The sequence below is a fragment of the Asterias rubens genome, chromosome 12, assembly GCF_902459465.1.
Source record: "Asterias rubens chromosome 12, eAstRub1.3, whole genome shotgun sequence".
NCBI lineage: Eukaryota > Metazoa > Echinodermata > Asteroidea > Forcipulatida > Asteriidae > Asterias > Asterias rubens.
The window spans coordinates 11855750-11875217 of record NC_047073.1 but is presented as its reverse complement, the minus strand read 5'-3'; the positions used below and the strand labels follow the sequence as shown (position 1 = coordinate 11875217).

General features: G+C 37.7%; 1 protein-coding gene across 4 annotated transcripts; it reads right to left on the bottom strand.

The window, feature by feature from the left end:
- Positions 1–704: 704 nt before the first annotated feature.
- On the bottom strand, positions 705–16514 carry LOC117297828 (elongation factor 1-delta-like). Of its 4 annotated transcripts, none has more exons than XM_033780980.1 (12): positions 16439–16514; positions 14712–14858; positions 11737–11814; positions 8947–9040; positions 8347–8447; positions 7211–7288; positions 6237–6303; positions 5769–5815; positions 4519–4534; positions 3972–4034; positions 3389–3504; positions 705–1642 (listed from the first exon to the last, which is right to left on the bottom strand). In XM_033780980.1, the coding sequence occupies exons 2-12, from the start codon at positions 14823–14825 to the stop codon at positions 1604–1606; spliced, it is 813 nt and encodes a 270-aa protein (XP_033636871.1). In that variant the 5' UTR covers positions 14826–14858; positions 16439–16514; the 3' UTR covers positions 705–1603. The 4 variants fall into 4 exon arrangements, with proteins under 4 accessions (XP_033636871.1, XP_033636872.1, XP_033636873.1 ...); XM_033780981.1 differs by having other exon boundaries at positions 16443–16489; XM_033780982.1 differs by lacking the exon at positions 16439–16514 and adding an exon at positions 16050–16112.
- Between the last annotated feature and the right edge of the window lie 2954 nt (positions 16515–19468).

Genomic DNA, 19468 nt, shown 5'->3' with positions numbered 1-19468 from the left:
ACTGCAGTATGCGTGTGTCGGTGTCACAGTTTCTACACGGGTCAATTTTTTTTATTTTGTCGAGTTTATTTTTGGAGAGATATAAAGGTTCCGTGATAAATCATTCATCTATAGACGTAGCTTCGTTTCCTTTCAGGCACCGTGTAAAGTATCCTATAAAGGTACATGTAATAGCCTTCCTTCCAGGCGTTAGTTGCGAAAAAACCGACACCACACAACTACTCGTAACTCATACGAGATGCAAGGCAAAGGAAATTGCATTTAATAAAGACTGCCAAATCACTTGACATGACATTACCATGACAAAATAGAAGGGGGGGGGGGGTACGGTCATGCACCAAATTGTATACTAAATGTCCAAAAGGGTACACCATGTGTGGACAATTGCTGCATTGGACAACAGGTCACCCTGTGTTTAAGTGTTAGACTGCAGGACTTGCAATCACAAGGTTGTGGGTTCCAACCGTACCAAGCTAACCGCTGATTCCACAATGAATAGAATAAATATTGTCATCTAGTTACCGAATCACAGTTTCTTGATTTGTGCAATTCCTAACGTATTAAACTTATGTTTGTATGAGAGAGATTGGCCGTTACCAGCTTGGCATTTATATCCCCTTGTGGGAGCTTTGACGAGTTCCACTGTTGGCAAAATCATCTAAACAAAGAAACAAATAACCAAAAAACAAACTTCAGAAAATGGATGGCATTGTATATTTAATTATTAATTCATTCTTTTATTTAAATTACAAATCAACCACCCCAGCGTGGGTTGTGCTCTCTGCAGTAATAAGTCGGTCATGTTGATAATGTTCAGTTATGACATTAGTTAAATACAACTGAATACTCAAGTCCCACTCCAACAGCAAGATCAACTTGCAGAGGATGATGAACCTTGATTTGATAATAACCAATGTTGCTAGACTGCTGTTCAAAAAAGGTATTGTTGTTTCTTTGTAGTACTGAAAAAGTACGGCTTATTAAATGAAACATACCTTTAAAGAATGGAACAAACCGATTTCAATGAAACTTTCACAAACCAATAGGCCTACATTGATTAACAAATGGCCAATTCAATCGAAGCAGATTTTGGTAAGGACCGCAAACAAAATGCACCCAAGGCTTTATGAAATTGGCCCCCGCTCTGAAGTTAATGGTTCAACAGTGTGTACTCTGAAATATCAAGTCATATAATGTGAGGTTCTATCTTACATTGTGAGGTACTACCATATGTTTTGAGGTACTACCATATTTTACGAGGTACTACCTTAATGTGTGAGGTAATACCATGATTATTGTGAGGTATTACCTCATGTTTTGAGGTACTACCTTATACTGTGAGGTACGACAACAGTGGACACTACACTTGTTCCTTCTTGTGTAAAGGTTTGACCTTTCCTACTACCGTCACTTACACTTACAGGTGCAGACTTGGGTCAAGTCCCCAGGGTGCGTTTTAGCAACAAATGACTTGGGACATCGGACGAAACTGTTTAAAATGGAAACTAGGCACTTCAGAATAGTTTTGTAAATTCTTTCAAGGGGAACATTTCTAAATCTGTGTTTCTGGTGACCATATTTTGCATAGCTGGGTTTTCATTGTCTAGACTTTGTTGAAGGCGGCGATGTCAACACTTTGAACCTGAAAGGCAAACGTAAAAACACAAACTTTAACGGAGAAACACAAACTTTAACGGAGAATTCTTTTTTAATTTAATTTACTTCAATTTAATTAAAGGAAGGTTTCCCTGCAAACATGCAATACACAACAAAATTCCACACAATCTTAAATAATTATTACTAAATATAAGTTATAGATCAAATAAAAATTATATCAAATAATAAACCACAAAGGAATCAATTTAACAATATATTAGCAGAAAGTTATTTTAACTCAATTTGCTTAATGGATGGTCAATTTGAAACTTGGCGTAATTGAATACCAACAAAAAGGAAATTTACCACCAGTCTACAGGTCAAATTTGATGCCTTTCTGGATTGAATATTGTCAAAATCCAGGCATGAACTAAAAAATAAAAATGGCCTTGCCCTCTCACAGATAAAATTTATTTTAAATCTTCAGACATAATTCTTTGTTGGCAGGGGCCGTCCAGAGCAAGGCAAACATTGTTGAAAATTTTCATCAAAGCAATGTGCCCTCCCAGCCCCCGCCAACAAATAGTATACATGAATATAAAAATAAAGAAAATCAAAAGCATATTATAACAAATCAAGATAATAAAATATCAATCATAGGACCACCGCTGTTCAGAGCTCTACATCGAGTGCCAATTAGTTTTGCGCATGCGCGAGATTTTCAGAAAGTCCAACATGAGATGAATTATTCATAGCAGTGACCCCATCGCTGTTTTGTGCATGTTTCTATGACTTTAACAGCGAGACCGAATGACGTCAACGATGAGTTTTGTTAGACTGTTGTGAGTAAAATTGAATTTCCCTGATATTAAAACAATGTTTGTTGTAGAGGAAAATTATTATTTTATCAAATTATTCCGTTTATATAGCAGCAAACCCTCTCTGGAATTATCAAAATCAGTGGGATTCCACCGACGTTTTTCTGACGCGGCCTACATGTTTCACATACAAACTTAACAAACGCATACACTGCACAATGTTTATACAATGTGCACACGTCACAAAAAGCGCAATTGCCCAATGCTTGTGTACATTACCCTTGATAAAAATTCTTCACCAGAACGTCGTCATGTGTTACAAAAATAAACAGGGAATTGTTTTCAAAGGGTTTGCTTTCTCAATTTTGAGTGGAAAACATCAGTTGTTATATATTTCTTACGTGTGAGGTCTATTTCTCAACAAGAAAATTCACATTACGTAGATTTTGAAGGATCAATTCGACTCAAAATCCGACCATCGCAACTAACTTCATTGCATATTCATGTTTAGTTTTCCATCTTGGCTTTTAATTGGTCAAAAATCGCGATGACCCCAGATCGTTTTCAACGGTTGAAAGGCTATGTTTTGTTTACGATTTTGACTCAAGAGGGCGCTCGTCAACAATTTCCCACATGCGCAAAACTAACTGTCAGCGAGTAAGCAGCGGTGGGACAGAACAATACATTCAATTAAAAAAGCATGAAACACTGATGGACACAAATGTTAAATCTCTCAGGGCAGGTGTTGGCTGTGAAAAGAGCCGGTTTGGTCTCGACGTTTCAAACAGTATACTCTGCTCGTCTTCAGGAGAATAAAGTGACGTTACAGGCTACATGGTGTGCATGCAAATACTACATCCACAAAAGACATTCAGGTTAATTGAGAAAAACTTTTGACAATTGCATAAAAAAAAAAAAAAACTGCACTTTATCATTTGTTCAAGAGAAGGAGAGAAAAACAATAATACACTTACAAGGTCTTCAAATTTGGTGATCTCCTCCTCTAGGAGGTCTGTGCCGACTTTGTCGTCTTCTACAACGCAGGTGATCTGGAGCTTCTTAATTCCGTATCCAACTGGTACTAATTTAGCTAAAAAAAAAGATTTGGAAGGGACAGTTTGGTTTTAAACGGAAACTTGATCAAAGGAACTGGACACGTTTGGTTAGTACTCAAAATATACATCAGCATAAGAATTAGCAACGGAGAGCTGTTGATAACTGTGGAAAGCATTGTGAGAAACGACTCAGTAACAGAGTTTTTGAGAAAGAGGTCATTTTCTCACTAAAAAAAAGCTAAAGTAGTAACGCATCTCAGATTCAAATTTGGGGCCATAAAAACGTTATTTTTTACATGACCACATTACATCGTAGTGAAATGTTTCTAAAAATACTTTACACACCCGAAAGCTGTTGTAAGCTTCTAATCAAAAGTTTTTATTGCCATTAATTTGGCGAGTGAATACGAAAGGTATACCTTCCCTTTAACTCACACCGGTGTACAGGTATATACACATTTCTTATTGGTTTGAGAAACACATTATTAAAGTAGTAACTTACATGCTCCCCACTTCAGGCCATCGCATTGAACAGTGCGGACAGCTTTCTCAATTTCAGCCATATCTGCATTTAAACGAGAAAATGTTAGAAAACTATCAGTTTTTTTAATATATTTATTTCTTTGTTTACTAGTTATCCTCGAGAGAACCTCTCAGCAAAACACTGTTTTTCAGTGGTGCCCAGCATCTACAACAACATCATACGAAAAAATGGCCCAAACATTAAAAAGACATTTTAAAACGATAATAACAGCAAAATGCATATAGTAAAAACAACTGCACAAAATACATACAAAAAGAACGACAAAAACACATTTTTGTAAATAGGGAAAAATAAAATGTACATAAAATTTACATTAAACTAATAACACTTTTTAAATGCAAGAATTTAAAATAAAGAATCAGCAAAACAAAAAATACAATGGAAGCCAAAAATCTGGACAAGCCAGTAGTACATGAACATGAGATCATCAAAAAGCATTTAAAAAGTGAGTGGAAATAGGTCTACATTAACAATAATAACAATCAGGAAACAAAAGGAAAATTACCTGTCTCATCATCCCACTGAAGTCAGTGATGGGCATCAAAGAAAAAAATAAGAAAGAGACAAAAAAAAAAAGGAGAAAGAACAAATTGTTAATGAAACAATCATTGAATTTGGCGCAAACACTTGTACTTGTCTCTCTGTATAGGGATGAGATTTTCCAATTGTGAACATTCCTGAAAATGGCTTGAGGACCTGGGGCCGATTTCACAAAGATCTCAAATTGATCGTAACTTCAAATCAATCGTAGTTGCTAAGTAAAGTGTGATGTCACAATACAAATCTCTATGGTGATACTGAAAATTTGTCTTGCGATGAATTTGATTGCTTTGTGAAATCGGCCCCTGGGCCTAATTTCATAGAGCAGCGTAACGACTGTGTTTACACACAGGTCAAAATGCATTATGACAATTAACCAGATAAAAATATCAAAATCTAAGTAGACAACAATTAAACACACAATAAAATGGAAAGTAACCAGTTGAATTATAAGAAATATTAAATTATACACATTGCATATATACATGTAGATTTGTCTGCCTCAAATGGGTAAAAAGTACATTAAATTAAACTTTAAAAGACTGTAAGCAAAACAAAATACTTGTTCAAAATGTGGGAGGAAAGTAAAATGGTGTGAATTGTCATTGCATTTGATACCCTTCCAGTGCAAAATTTTGTCAACTATCAAAACATCTGATGACATAATTCTGAGAAAAATAGGGGTAATTTCCCTTCCTCTGTAGGGTAATTTCCCTTCCTCTGTAAGGGAATTTACCTTCAAGTGAGCTTAACATACCATAAAACAAAGAGTTAGAACAGAGTAATACACAGAAGGCGATAAGGAGCATGCTACATGTATATGGGTCAACATCACACAGAATTTATCTTCAAGTGAGCTTAACATACCATAAAACAAAGAGTTAGAACAGAGTAATACACAGAAGGCGATATTGACCATGCTATATGGGTCAACATCACACAGAACTAATCTTTAAGTGAGCTTAACCTACCATAAAACAAAGAGTTAGAACAGAGTAATATACAGAAGGTGATATTGACCATGCTATATAGGTCAACATCACACAGAATTTTTCTTCAAGTGAGCTTAACATACCATTAAACAATTAGTGAGAACAGAGTAATACACAGAAGGTGGATCAATATCATACTGTTGTTGCCATGGATCCACCAATGACAGTCAAGGATTCAAGTTTGCTGGGAGAAAATGAGAAATATTGTTTTGGTTGAGCTTACCGGTTTGACATCCAGAATGATATTGGACTTTGCAATGACAACTTTTTCTGTAGGGAAGACAACAAAGTATCCATGTCACATTAGTAACAGGAAAGGAGTACATGTAAACAATATCGTTTAATAATGGAGGATAGTGGAGGAATGAGGGCTGCAGTCCCAAATAACAAGCGAGAGTAGGACTACATAAAATAGCACAAGTTAAGAGTTTACAACAGGAACAAAAATGTCGCTGAGAGCAGGGGGAAAAGGCCTCCCAATGCACCTGTGCTTTTGCTGTGGTGCCCCTTGCAAAGTTTGAGGTACAAAAGTAACATTTTCCTCATATAAATGTCCCCTACCAGAGCGCCACTGCTGTGCTCCTTCAAGAGAGAGGTTCGAGGCCTTGGGAGAAATTATGACAACCCCCCTCCCCTCCCCCATACCAACCCACCCCTCCATCCGCGCCTGTGAAGAAAAAAAAAAACTTACTAGTTTTCTTTTGAGCATCCTGTGCTGCTTTTTTCTCAGCTTGCATCTTTGCAAGGGAGTCGTCTTCCTGCAAACAAAAAGTAACCAGACAGAAACAAAATAAGCCATGCAGCCATTCTCTTACTCTTTAGTTTTTTTTTTACCCATACACCGATGTGTGTTAGCACTGTATACTCAGAACTTTCCCCAGTCCTGTGAAAAAAATATCAGTCATATTACTCGGGTGGGATTCGAACCCACGACATTTGCAATTCTAGAGCAGTGTCTTACCAACTAGACTACCGTGATTGCCCGGTAGCTAGAGGGCAGTTTGAATCCTATGTTTTGGCAGCGGGTACCGCAACGATGTTATAATAGATGTTAAATTTGCATCAGGGATAAATCATATTATTATTTTTTTATTTTACCCATACACTGATGTGTGTCAACACCGTTTACTCAGTACTTTTCTGTTTACTCAGTACTTTCTCGAGTTCTGTGAAAAAAAGTGAGTTGACTGACCATTTGAAACCATTCAACTGTAAGGGTTGTGTAGGCTGACACAACTGTGCAAAGAACTAAAACATGCCAACAAGTGTGTACTGGGTGGATGCATTTACCACATGATATGGTATTGCAGGCTGGCATAGTTTACAATCATTCATAACCTTAGTGGATGATATTGAATGGTCAGACAGTAGGAGGGTTAACTGTATACTGTGTAGACACTCATCACACATCAAATTGTAGGCTGGCACAGAGAATTATCAATCCAGCCACAGTGAATGATATTAAATTCAAATATTTTAGAGAGAAGGTACTGTCTCAAATACTACATTACTTCAGAGGGAGCTATCAACAACTCTTCATTGCGCTTTACCAAGCAAGTTTTTAAGCTAACAATTGTTTTGAGTAATAACCAATAGTGTCCAGTGCCTTTAACATGCGAAATCATAAATAAGATTGGGTCGTCTGTTTTAATCTTAAAGACCTACCTCATCATCGTCATCACCGAAGAGATCAACATCAGAATCTGAGTCTTCTTCTTCTTCCTCTTGCTTTGAGGCTGCAGGCTAAGTATTCAAACAAAACAACAACAAACAAGAATAGAATTAACAAACAGGGTTTAAAAGTTTGTATCGTGAGCAGTGTTGTAGCCACAGTGGGCGGTGCCGGGGCGAGCTTGCCAAGAACTAACAAACTTCGCCCAGCACTCTGAGCAAAATACACTGTGCTGCTCAGCACAGATTGCCCCCTGATTGCACTTCAGCAGTGATGGCCCCCTTATCTAAAAATGAATTATTTTGTTGAACCGCTCTCTCTTGGTGGACTAAATTGGATTTAGAGCCCACCACTAAAATTGGTCAAGAATACAACACTGATGGTCAGAAACCAATCTAAGCACGAACTTTGGTCACACTATTGTTGTCGTAAAAAAAAGAAAAAAAGTTGGATAACTGCTTCATTCTATCTGGATGACATGTACTTCTGCAAAAAATTTCTGCACTGCATAGAACGAGCATGTGAAACTCTTGCAAATGCAGTCAAAATAATGAAGGAAAAACTTGGAAGTTGTCTGGGTTAAAGGGACACGTTGCCTTGGATTTGGCGAGTTGGTCTATGAAAAGCTTCTGAAACTGTTTGTTGTGAAATACATGGGATGTGAACTAACACGTCACCCCAATTTGGGGTAAAGGAAAAGAAAAACAAAGCACTTTCGAGGCATATATGTGTGGATCGTTATACTAAACTTTTAAAACATCTTTCTAACAATATGAATTTCATATTATTCGGTTATCCAAAAACAAAAACTCAGATGGGTTGGACGCATCCTACAGAAACCCGCCAACGGGCCACTCAACATCTATGCTCAATACTCCCCATCGCATGGCCGGCGCAAACAAGGTCGTTAGCGCCTGCTGTACCCTGAGTACATCGGAAGATTAGTCTCCCCAGATTTTCTGCTCTCCCCCCTTGAGATTCGGAGAATAGCACAAGACAGGAGAGAATGGGAAAAGCTTGTGTCTGCCTGCTGTACAGCCGACTGATGATGATGATGATGATGATCATTCGGTTTCAAACGCTTTTAATAGACTAACTCGCCCAATCCCTTTAATATACAAAAACTTACAGGTGCAGATGCGGTGGATTTGGGTGCTCCAGAGGACCCACCCTCCAGGGCGTTGACCCTTGCTGTCAGCTTGCTGACGGCGGCTTGAAGATCGGCCGTTACTTTGGAAAGAAGCAAAACAGTTTCAAGTAATATATCAAAACATAGGAAAGACATGAGGAAAATTGGTGTGAAAGGCGCTTGGCTAAGTAGGGCAAACCAAGTGTTTTTTTTCTTTTGGCTGCTTAAATGTAGGGTCATTGATCGTTTTTGTTCAATGTAATGCTGATTTATAGGTAAAATTATAAAGAAAGATACATACAAAGCCATAAGTTTAAGCTGAATACAAGATCTATTTGCCAAGAAAACAGTAAAAACTGTCACCGTCCGTTGACAAGGTGTTGAAAGGTACCCATTAATACAATACCCCTGGGTGAAGAGAAGGAATTATAGTAAAGCATCTTGCTCAAGGACCACAAGTGACATGACCGGAATTCGAACCCACACTCCGATCACTTAAACACCAGAACTTGCATTCAGTGCTTTAAACCACTCTGTCATGACACTCGGCACAATCAAAATAAAAAAGTACACACATACATAGAATGGTTTGACCCTTACCTTGGCGAAGTTCAGCATTCTCCTTCTCTACAGCCCCCAACCTTGCAGCTAGTTCAGGACTGTCCACTGTCATTCCAATTCCTAGGCCGACACCCTTTAAACAATTTCATAATAAATTTGACAAAAATTACATCAATCTTTCAAAAGTAAAAGGTGTTGCTGTAAACAACAGACACACCTGACATGTGCAAGTCTTGTGCACATTCGAACATTTGAAGCCGTTAACATGTGCGAGAGTGTTTCCTTCACGCGCTAAAGCAATGTAATTGAGGCCAAAGAGGGCCAAGAAAATTTTCAAAAACATGCAAGACTTGCATGGTCTTTTACACTTAACCAACATGCTATTTTTGTCAATTATTTGTTGTCCAAAAAAAAAAGGGACATCATAATTTGATAAACGTTTGATTTATAAAAGATTTTTCAAGAACAAAAAACAATTCCAAATCAGGAACTGTATACAATTGTTCTTTGGAAAAAATAAACAAAACAAATTACTGAGATCAAAATAAATTAGTCAAGCAAATCTACACACCACACCTATTCAGAGCTGCCAACATGTGTGTCTTGCCATCTGGGAGAACTTGTACAACAATCTGGATAGTCAAGTTTCATTCAACATAACAGGGAAAAAGTTTCCATAGTCAGCAGCGTTCTGCTCAAATGGTTTTGGAAGGGTATTTTCAAAATACCAAATGCGCCCGTTCAAAAATATAGCAGGAATTGTTTGCACAATTTGCCGATAGAGCAGGCTGCAGGAATGGTTTGCGCAACAGCGCAATATGCCGATTATGCAAGAATAATTTGCGCAATTTGACAATCGGGCAGGATTTAACCCTGTGGAGAACCATGATCAGGAAGATCTTAAAACTTGTCGATCAGAACATGGAAAAATTTGTAAATTTTCAGGGAACTTTCTGCAGACAGGTGTTGGCAGCTCTGAATGATTATTAGCATCAACAAAAACACAAGGACAAAAGTTAGTACGCAACACATATGTCCACAATATTAGTACAAGGATTCACTACACACATATCTGAACTAAAAACAGTTACACAGCCAAAGTATAGATTAGAGGTTAGAGGGTTATTAAAGTATATGAACAAATCAACTTCTCCCCAACTTCACATACAATGAAAATAGCCAAAAACAAAAAAGGTGTCAACAACCATAAGGACCATTTTGGGGGTACGGCGATACAGCACTTTTTCATTGTTCATAATTTGTTGTGACTGTAAAGAAATAATTTAAATAGGTCAACTTTTTGTGTAAACTGAAGGAAAACAAAATAGCTGCGGACAGTGTTCATGTTATGGGTGACCAACCATACATGAAAAAACCTGTGAAAGTTTGGGCTTTATCCGTTGTGTCAGTCGGGAGAAAATAGTGAGAAGAAAACATGCACAATTGTCAGCATGTAAAAAAACATTGTCCTTCATTTTTGATTTGGAGCAACTGAAATCAGCTGTTGCACCTTTTAGGTTTTTAGATAAAGTTTTCTTGAATACGACTTCATTTCAGAGTAAAATATTTCACATTAAATTATTCTGGTATGAACTTCATAAATCAGTAAGTTAGATAAAGAATAAAGATAGATAGGTGGTTTATTATTTGAAAATACAAAAAAAAAACATCACACAGATGATTGAATTGCGTCTAAATTTCCATTAAAGTTTTCAGACTAAAATTGATCAATGATGTGTTTTATCTTTAACAATCCTGAACAGTCTTTAATACCTTCAGGAGGGGAGGAAATTCATAATGTCAATGAGGGAAAGGAAGGAACGAAACAAGTAGCTGACACTGATGCAATGAAACATGCAATAATTAATTGATACTTAAGGAGGAGTGCGTGTTTTAAGTACCAAAATGATTTTCCAAACATGGTTGTCCCCAATTTCATTCAATGAAATTAAAGACACTGATGTGAAAACATAAAATCAAATGATAATAAAAAACATGTACATGCCCACAGAAGTGATATACATTTTGAAACTCAAGTGATTTGGGAAAGATGACAACATATATTGATCTAAGATTCTTCAATCACATAACAAGAAACGGTGACTGCTCTATATTCCGAAGAACCCTATAGATATTCTGACACCACTATGTTCCAACACCCCTGTTCCTAAAACCCACTCCGAAACCCCCTGATGATTTACATGCTAGGATTAGGGTTGGAGCTTGAGCCAAGGTTAAGATTAAAGGAACACGTTGCCTTGGATCGGACGAGTTGTTCTATAAAAAGCGTTTGTAACCGTTTTTTTATAAAATGCATATGGCTGGAAAGATGTTTTAAAAGTAGAATACAATGATCCACACAAATTTGCCTCGAAATTGCGTGGTTTTCCTTTTATGGGAGTCAAAAATTTGACTCCCATAAATGGCCGACCGTGTTAGTCGACGGGGTAAAGGGAAAACTATGCAATTTCGAGGCATGTTTGTGTGGATCATTGTATTTTACTTTTACAACATCTTTCTACCCATTTGCATTTTATAAAAAACGGTTACGAACGCTTTTCAAAGACCAACTCGACCGATCCAAGGCAACGTGTTCCTTTAAGAAAATACAATAGAGCAGTGAGCACTAGGGGCATTGTAACATAGGGGCATTGGAACATAGTGGAGTTGAAACACACATGTAGGGGACTTGAAACATAGAGATGTTGGAACATACATGTAGGGGGGAGACCCAAGAAATACACAATATTTAAGTTGGTGCACAACATACTGACAGTAAGAAAGAGTAGAGCTAGTCCGTTGAGCATGTTTGGGGTTTTTGTTACTCACAGTGTTCAGTGTATTTGTGATTGTCTGTCGTGCACGTGCGATCTGGCCAGCTAGGTCGGACTGGCCGCCTTGGGAGGCCTGTAGAATGAGTTCAGAAATAACGACAGGTGTGTTTAAAGACACTGGACACTATTGGTAATTGTCAAAGACCAGTCTTCTCACTTGGTGTATATATCAACATATGCATAAAATAATAAACCTGTGAAAATTTGAGCTCAATTGGTCGTCGAAGTTGCGAGATAATAATGAAAGAAAAAACACCCCCTTGTCACACAAAGTTGTGTGCTTTCAGATGCTTGATTTCGAGAACTCAAAATCTAATTCTGAGGTCTCGAAATCAAATTCGTGGAAAATGACTTCTTTCTCGAAAACTGCGTTACTTCAGAGGGAGCATTTCTCACAATATTTCATACTATCAACTGCTCTCCATTACTTGTTACCAAGAAAGGTTTTATGCTATCAACTATTTTGAGTAATTACCAATAATGTCCACTGCCTTTAAGCCCTTTTCACACTAATCTATTCCCCTGGGCCAAAATAACGGCCGGCCATTTTACACTGTGATTGCTCAAACACTGATCTACCCCGGCTAATGGGCATACTCCAGGGAATAGCTATCCCTGCTCTGGAGAAGGGGCAAGCGGTAAAACCATGGGGTATTCTTGGAATGTTCAGCCGGAATCCTATGGAATAGGGACCTAGGACAGTTTGAACGTGCGCTGGGTTACGCTGGGATAACCGAGGGGGTAAACAAATTCCTGGGGCCTCCCAAGGGCTGTGTTCCATGGGGATAAGAGGCACAGTGTGAAAAGGGCTATAAACTGAAGTGGGGGACGGGGTTGGTGGCATGGATGGTGGAGTCAAGGCTTCCTGATGTAAAAATAACCCTCTTAGGGTATCAGCAAATTTTATAAGTGCGCAGTTTGGGGTCCACTTCCTTTTTCCTGTAATAAACAACCTAATAACCCACAATGCAAATTGTTTATAATTTTTTTTTTTTTTGCTGTTTTCAGCAATGAGCATTTGATTTGCTTTTTAAATCAAGGTGCTGCTTCTAGTGCTTTATGAATTTGATATTTCAATAACAAATATTTTTTATATTAAAATGCAGTACATGTGCTTTGACAGACAACAATGACAGAGAAATTGAATCTACTAAAATAGCGGACTCAAAAAGCAATGATGGGCTAGAGTGTTACAAGTGAAGTCAGAGAACGATTTCGTCAAGCAATTTTTTCAAGAATTAAATTTAGACTGAACTTATTTTGTGCACACTCAATACTGATATTGAGTTACAGATCTTGAGTAGCAATGGAAACATTTTGTGAAACTTTTAGCTCTGCTTTACAAGAGAAATTGTTCAATGAAAGGTGAGCGAGAGACCCTGACACCATAGCTTAATTTGCCAAGAACAGCCAACCAGGCCAATTTGTTGCTGACGGAAATCAGCACTATGACTTGTTACAGGGGTGGGTGAGAGCCACTGCTGGCAAACAAGCATTTTTAGTTTAGTCAACAGCATTTGCAAGACCCTTTTCCCCCAAAAACTATTCTCTATACACAGTGATACAAAGATTTCTCAAATCCAATCTGTTTGTGTGGTGCTAATATTGCAAGAGAAAAAAAAGATGAGGGAATGTAAAAGCAAATGACTTTCAGAAGACAACCATCTTTCAGGCCTGTATGCTTCGTTTTTGAAAGGCCAAGGGCACCAAGGCATTTTCTCCTTTAGTAAAGGGCACCTTATGAGTAAATTGTAAATTTCTACTGGAGCATTTCAAGGGCACCAAGGCAATGACCAGGGGCAACGGAGGCAATCGCCTTCGTTGCCTCCGTGAAGTATCAGGCCTGATCTTTCTCCCAGTGAGTTAATCCAGGTTTACCATAGAAAAAAAGATAGGAATTAGAAACCTAGTGAGATGATGTAACGCACTGTGAGAAATGTTCAAAGATGAATAATATAAGAAAGACACATAATGAAAGGCATCACTTCCTAACCTTTAAAAAACACAGCAAATAAACCTTGACTGACTGCACTGAAGGGCCAACTGATTATTTTTCTTTTTTTTGTGGGGATTTTACAAAATAATTTGGAGAGTAAGTAGGAGCACATTAACACACTATGACGTAAGCCTGCCACTCTGTATAGACTGTGCATACTTAGGTACTGTATGTGTTCTGGCCATCACATCACAAAGGGCGTCGCCCTATGCGACGGCCGACACCCTTGAAGTAACTGGGTCAATTAATATCTTTACTAGAATTTTCTTTACAAACAAACACTCAAAGCAACAGGTTGTTAGCCCGACATTTTAACACCAAAAAACTATGCAACATTTGTTTTGAGTTAAAACAGTTTGGTCAAATGACCCCCTGCAGACGTGAAGTGCACCCTTGCAAAGTGTGGATCTACCATTTCCACAATTTTGGGGGTCAACTACTTTGCGTACATCTTGTCTCCCAAAATGGCGGAAAACTATAGCGCAGGTAAGTGCGTGCACGTTTTGCAAGGGGTCAATAGGTTAGTATCTATTGATCTCAGTATCCAAATGGGACAAAAATCACACAACAGCACAGCACCAATAATATTTAAGAGGGAAAAATATTGATAAAAATAATGAGCGTGTGATGTGGTTTGCTTTTAAAACAACATTCCCAGCTTCACCCACCACCAACGAAAACCAAATCCCTGTTTATCAAGTGGGTTTGAAATTGAGGGTTTGGGTTTGGAATCACACACCTAGAAAAATCCAGGCGAATTTGTTTGCACAAGGCTGTGATTTCCAAATCAGATATAAATTGTCCCGAATTTCAAATGTACTTTCATTTATTAAAGAAAATATTGAAGTGGTACCACTGTAATCTGTAAACAGAGTGCCTGCGAGGGCCAGTTGATGATTTACGAGCTAAGGGCGCAGGTAATTTTGGGCAAAAACAAAACATGGTTAGCACCAGCCTTCGTTGATTTAACGCACCTGTACTACGAGTCCATCAACCTGCTTAGCACGATGCTCCTGGTAAGTCCGTTCGGCACTCTCCACCTTGGATTTGTCAAACCAAATATTCTCGTGCATCATGGGGTTTGCCATCTTGAGTTAATTGTCTTGGGGATCTGTTCGGGACTTCAACAACACCAAGAGAAAGTACACTAGATTAGAATATGAAAAAAGATGTTTTAATTAAATTATTTGAGAAAATAGAATTAGCTGACTGCAAACTGCTTACCAACCAAAAGGACCTACGGAATAAATACAAAAAAAAGTTAATGGCCTGACATTTTGACCCTAGCAAAGTCTTTCTCGTAACCAAGTGTATTTATTTATTACACAACCAAAAGTACATTTAGTTCAAACAGGCTGGACAGGAAACAAGAAGAATTGTTAATTTTTAGATGTGGGAGGCAAAAATCTCCAACAGGGAAAACCCAAGCAAACAGGAAGGGACTGAAAAACATGGAACGACCCCCATCGAGAACTTCTTAATGGTTTAGACGTTTGTGTGATACAGACATCTGTTCTCCAGTAATCTGTGTTGTAATAAAATGAACATCGCCAATCGTGTCTTTGAGGGATTGTAGTGACTTTTATTTAGTGTAGATGAAAAGTTGCAAATTTTAAATTTTATGTGAAACACTTTTTTGCACCACCGATGCATTGCAGACCAACACTATTCAATTCAAAAAAACTTTTCACATGGTACTGTAATGTTATCGCAAACCTCATTTATTTTAAGTAGGATGTTTTAATTATAAAAAAAGATGGTGAAGTGAAAAAGGAGATTTAAACGATGATTTCATTAAAAGACTTTATGTCACCCCTGTTAAACCCCACCTCCAATATGGCACCGCTGCTTGGAACCCCCACAAAAAGCAAACCAGATTACATCACTGGAAATGGTGCAAAGAAGAGCTGCACGCTTCTTTGTGGTGATTACTCCCGCACAAGCAGTGCTTCCAGCATGCTCGTATCCTTGGGTTGGGACACACTTCAGAGTCAATGACAAATTCACCAGCTAACAACACTTTATTAAGATGGTCAATGGTATCAAAGCCGAACACAGCCACATTTTAGAATCAAAACCGCAGAGGGCAAGAAAGGACAATGACAATCAGTTCAAAATACCCAGCATCTCATCAACCACCAACAAATTGTTTTTTTGCCAAGAACTCTGAAATTGTGGAATAACCTTCAAAAGTAATTACATTCACAATCTAGGCCCAATATTTTAATATAATAGTAATAATAATAATATTAATAAACAAGAACAAAAAATCGTATTATTTATTAGAGTTAGACGACACTCTTCTGACCTACTTCTTACTACAAGTTCCCCAGCGGAGGATTCAGGACGAAATTCTACCAAGTACATAACTGTTAACAGTTAGTAGGCCTTTTGTGTTTGGAATAAATGTGTTGCACGCGCCCTCTATTGTATCTTATGAATTACAGAAGACGTCTGCCACGACGACGACTCTGCCATACAAAATGACAGGCGTACTACAGCACAGCCCCTTTCTCTATGCACAGCCTGAGCTGAGATTGTACTAAACAAAACCTAGATTTTATACTTTATTATTCAATCGGTATTCCTCTTTTTCACATTAAACTATTCACCAATGAACAAATCAATAAACAATAGAATCTGAAGTTTACTATAACCATAACTGCGGACTTAAAATGAAAAAGATACACAAGAGTTTTACGTACAGCCGGTGAACAGTGATGGACCACGTTGAAAAGAACCACAATGTCTTTTCCCACTGTCTGTGTAAATATTTCGCTCGTCCCCGCATATCTTCTCAGTATTGTTTCGCTCACACCACACTGCCGGGATAGAGGCAGTTACAAGTGTTGCAATTTAGTCAGGTACCCTTTGCATACTTCCTAGTTGTCGTTTGTTTTATGATGGGAGGAAAAGGGTTTAGTTTGATTGCAGACGACTCTAGTTTGTGCATGGTTAATATATTGAGCTTCAAAAACACCTTTGGTTTTTCATTGTAAAATTTCATATTATTCTAAAACTTTTATTCTTTTGAGGCTCATTGGAATGAAATTTTCCGAGAAGAAAAAATCAGTACATAAATTATAGGTGACTTCATCTGGGACATCTTTTTATCAATAGACAATTTGATAATACCCATATTTACTTTACGGTCAACATTTCAGGTCGGGGGGGGGGGGGGGGGGGGTCATTTCATCGAAATAGATTGTGCCTATAGTTGTAAATATATATTCATAAATACCTCAAGACAGTTTCGCTATTCCTTTTGTTGGAGAGCGCGTCACGTGGGTGTGTATAAACGTTTGTTTATGACCAGTAAAAAGTGTTTATACATAGGCGTGACATGCGAGCTTGCACCTGTGCTTATAAGACAGTTTCTTCATTCCTATTGGTCGAGAGCAACGGCCGAGACAGTTGTGCCACATCACGCGATATGCGCACGCGCACAGCATTCCCTGTTGTTGTTTACCCGAGGGCGGCGGAGGGCCATTCCATTTCATAGCTTTAGGGTGTTGTGTTGAAAGAAATCATTGAACAATTATAATTTTTGCATTTATTTTACTTTTTGACCAAAAGTGTTGATGTTTTTTGACCGAAAAGGTATTTATGAATGGGAATCAAAGTGTTGAATCGGTTTTCAACTAGTGGTTTAAACCCGCCAAGGCCTGGTTCTTGATAATTTACCTTGACTTCGTCTCGGTAAAATTATCAAGAACCAGGCCTCGTTGGGTTTAAACCACTAGTTGAAAACCTCTTCACCACACATTGATTCCCCTTATATATATTTTTTTTTCTGAGGAACTGGGTGACAAGACTTACAACTTACTACAAATGAGATAAGACAAAAACATTTGATCGGTGATTTGTCAAAATTATATTCTTTTATTTAAACCTCCGATACCTCCAAGTTAAACAAATTCACAATTGTAACTCGGTACACTAATTTTTATAGTGGACATGCTTGGACTTGATAATTATTTTTTTGTACAAAGAATAATTAACTTTTGTCATCAATCTTTACTATAATAAGCAATAAAAAGATCACAAGTACACAAAGTAAAAAAAAAAAACCCAAAACAATAGAATTACAAGTGATGAATATTCATGTATTCAAATATTATATCCCTTGAAGTTGTTTAAAGCACTTGGCTAAGAAAGCTCCTTAATTTACATTTATTTGCATATAAATTTATTTAAAATTTACAAATTTCTTAGATTCGTGATCTTTATCATCAAACACATGGATACATAAGTGTTTTTCACTGGTCACTGGTGAAAATGAGACAATTGGTAGCAGCAGATGAGACTTAATGCTTATCCAAACTTATTGCTTTGGTCTGCGCTTTGTATTGATTGCGAGGGTTGCGACAACTTGGGATTAGAAACAATTTTGTGTCCCCAAAAACAAATTAATGAATACAGGGTTGAAAGACTACTCAAAGCTAGGGGAAAAAAATGAAAAAATAGTCTGGTCTCTTGTCTTGCTAAACATGTAATGTGTTGATGAATTAGTTAGGGGATTACTTATAAATACCAGGAACATGACCAACATTATATAACATGACATCACAAGTTTTCAAATCAGCCCCAGAGCCTGGACTTTTCCTGCAGGCATGATTTGTTTACAGGGAAGAAAATTTAAAATCTTGTACTATTTTTTTTTTTAATTGCACTGTTGGATTTTATCAATTTTTGATATAATGTAAGAAGGCATAACTAAAAATTTAACCAGCTATTACTTTTGTTACTCTTAAAATAGAGTGGAAATTAAGACACCAAAATTGTACAAGTTTCCCAATGACCATTTTAAACTGCTCACAAAAAGTAAGGAAACTTTTTTTCAATCCAGTATATTTGTTATTATTTAATACTCTCTTTGTATATGGTATATATCAATGCAAAGCTGAACTGTTCCTCTTTAAAATGATACCACAGTTGCAATGATTACATGTTGCTGGACTTGACCACGTTAATAAGAATGAGACAAAGTCACAAATCAAATGTGCCAAAATTAGCAATTTTGTGTTACTGTGTGAACAATCAAATTGACAATGTAATTCAAACAAGCAAGACAACTTACTGATCTTAATCCACTTTATTGAGACAAGAAGTTTGGTATAGAGCAAGACAACTTACTGATCTTAATACACTTTATTGATACAAACAGTTCAGTAACAAGTGGATGATCCGAAGGCGTTGATGACAGCCTGGCACCTTCTTCTCATGCTGCACACAAGTTTTGTGATGCACTTATGATGAGGGATGGCGTTCCATTCTTTATTAAGGAACCTGGTTAGGTCAGCCACAGTTGATGTGTTGGTGGTTCTGGCGTGGACAGTGAGGCCAAGCTGGTCCCACAGATGTTCCATGGGATTCAGGTCTGGACTGTTAGCAGGCCAATCCATCCGGTGCACCCCAACATTTTTCAGGTAGTCAGTCACAAGTAGGGCTCGATGGGGGCGAGCGTTGTCATCTTGAAAGATGGCATTTGGTCCAAGAGTCTGCAAGTATGGGACTGCATTCGGCTGTAGAATATCGTCTTGCAAATACCCATCAAACAAGGTGTTTTTCATGAGATGAGGGTTAATTGTGTCCGATGAGCTCACTGGTGCATCGTGTAAACCATTAATGGTTCTGAAAAGCTTGATCGGTTCGATTATTGAGCATTACCTAATGACCAATCACAGACAACGGTAATTTTGGCACATTTGATTTGTGACTTTGCCTCATT

Excerpts from the sequence above, each read along its gene's own strand:
- LOC117297828 (XM_033780980.1), bottom strand. The coding sequence starts at position 14,825 with ATGGCAAACCCCATGATGCACGAGAATATTTGGTTTGACAAATCCAAG. Across the intron at positions 8,448-8,946 it reads GAATGCTGAACTTCGCCAAG|TAACGGCCGATCTTCAAGCC; the intron begins GTAAGGGTCAAA and ends TTCTTTCCAAAG. Across the intron at positions 1,643-3,388 it reads TCACCAAATTTGAAGACCTT|GTTCAAAGTGTTGACATCGC; the intron begins GTAAGTGTATTA and ends TTTGCCTTTCAG.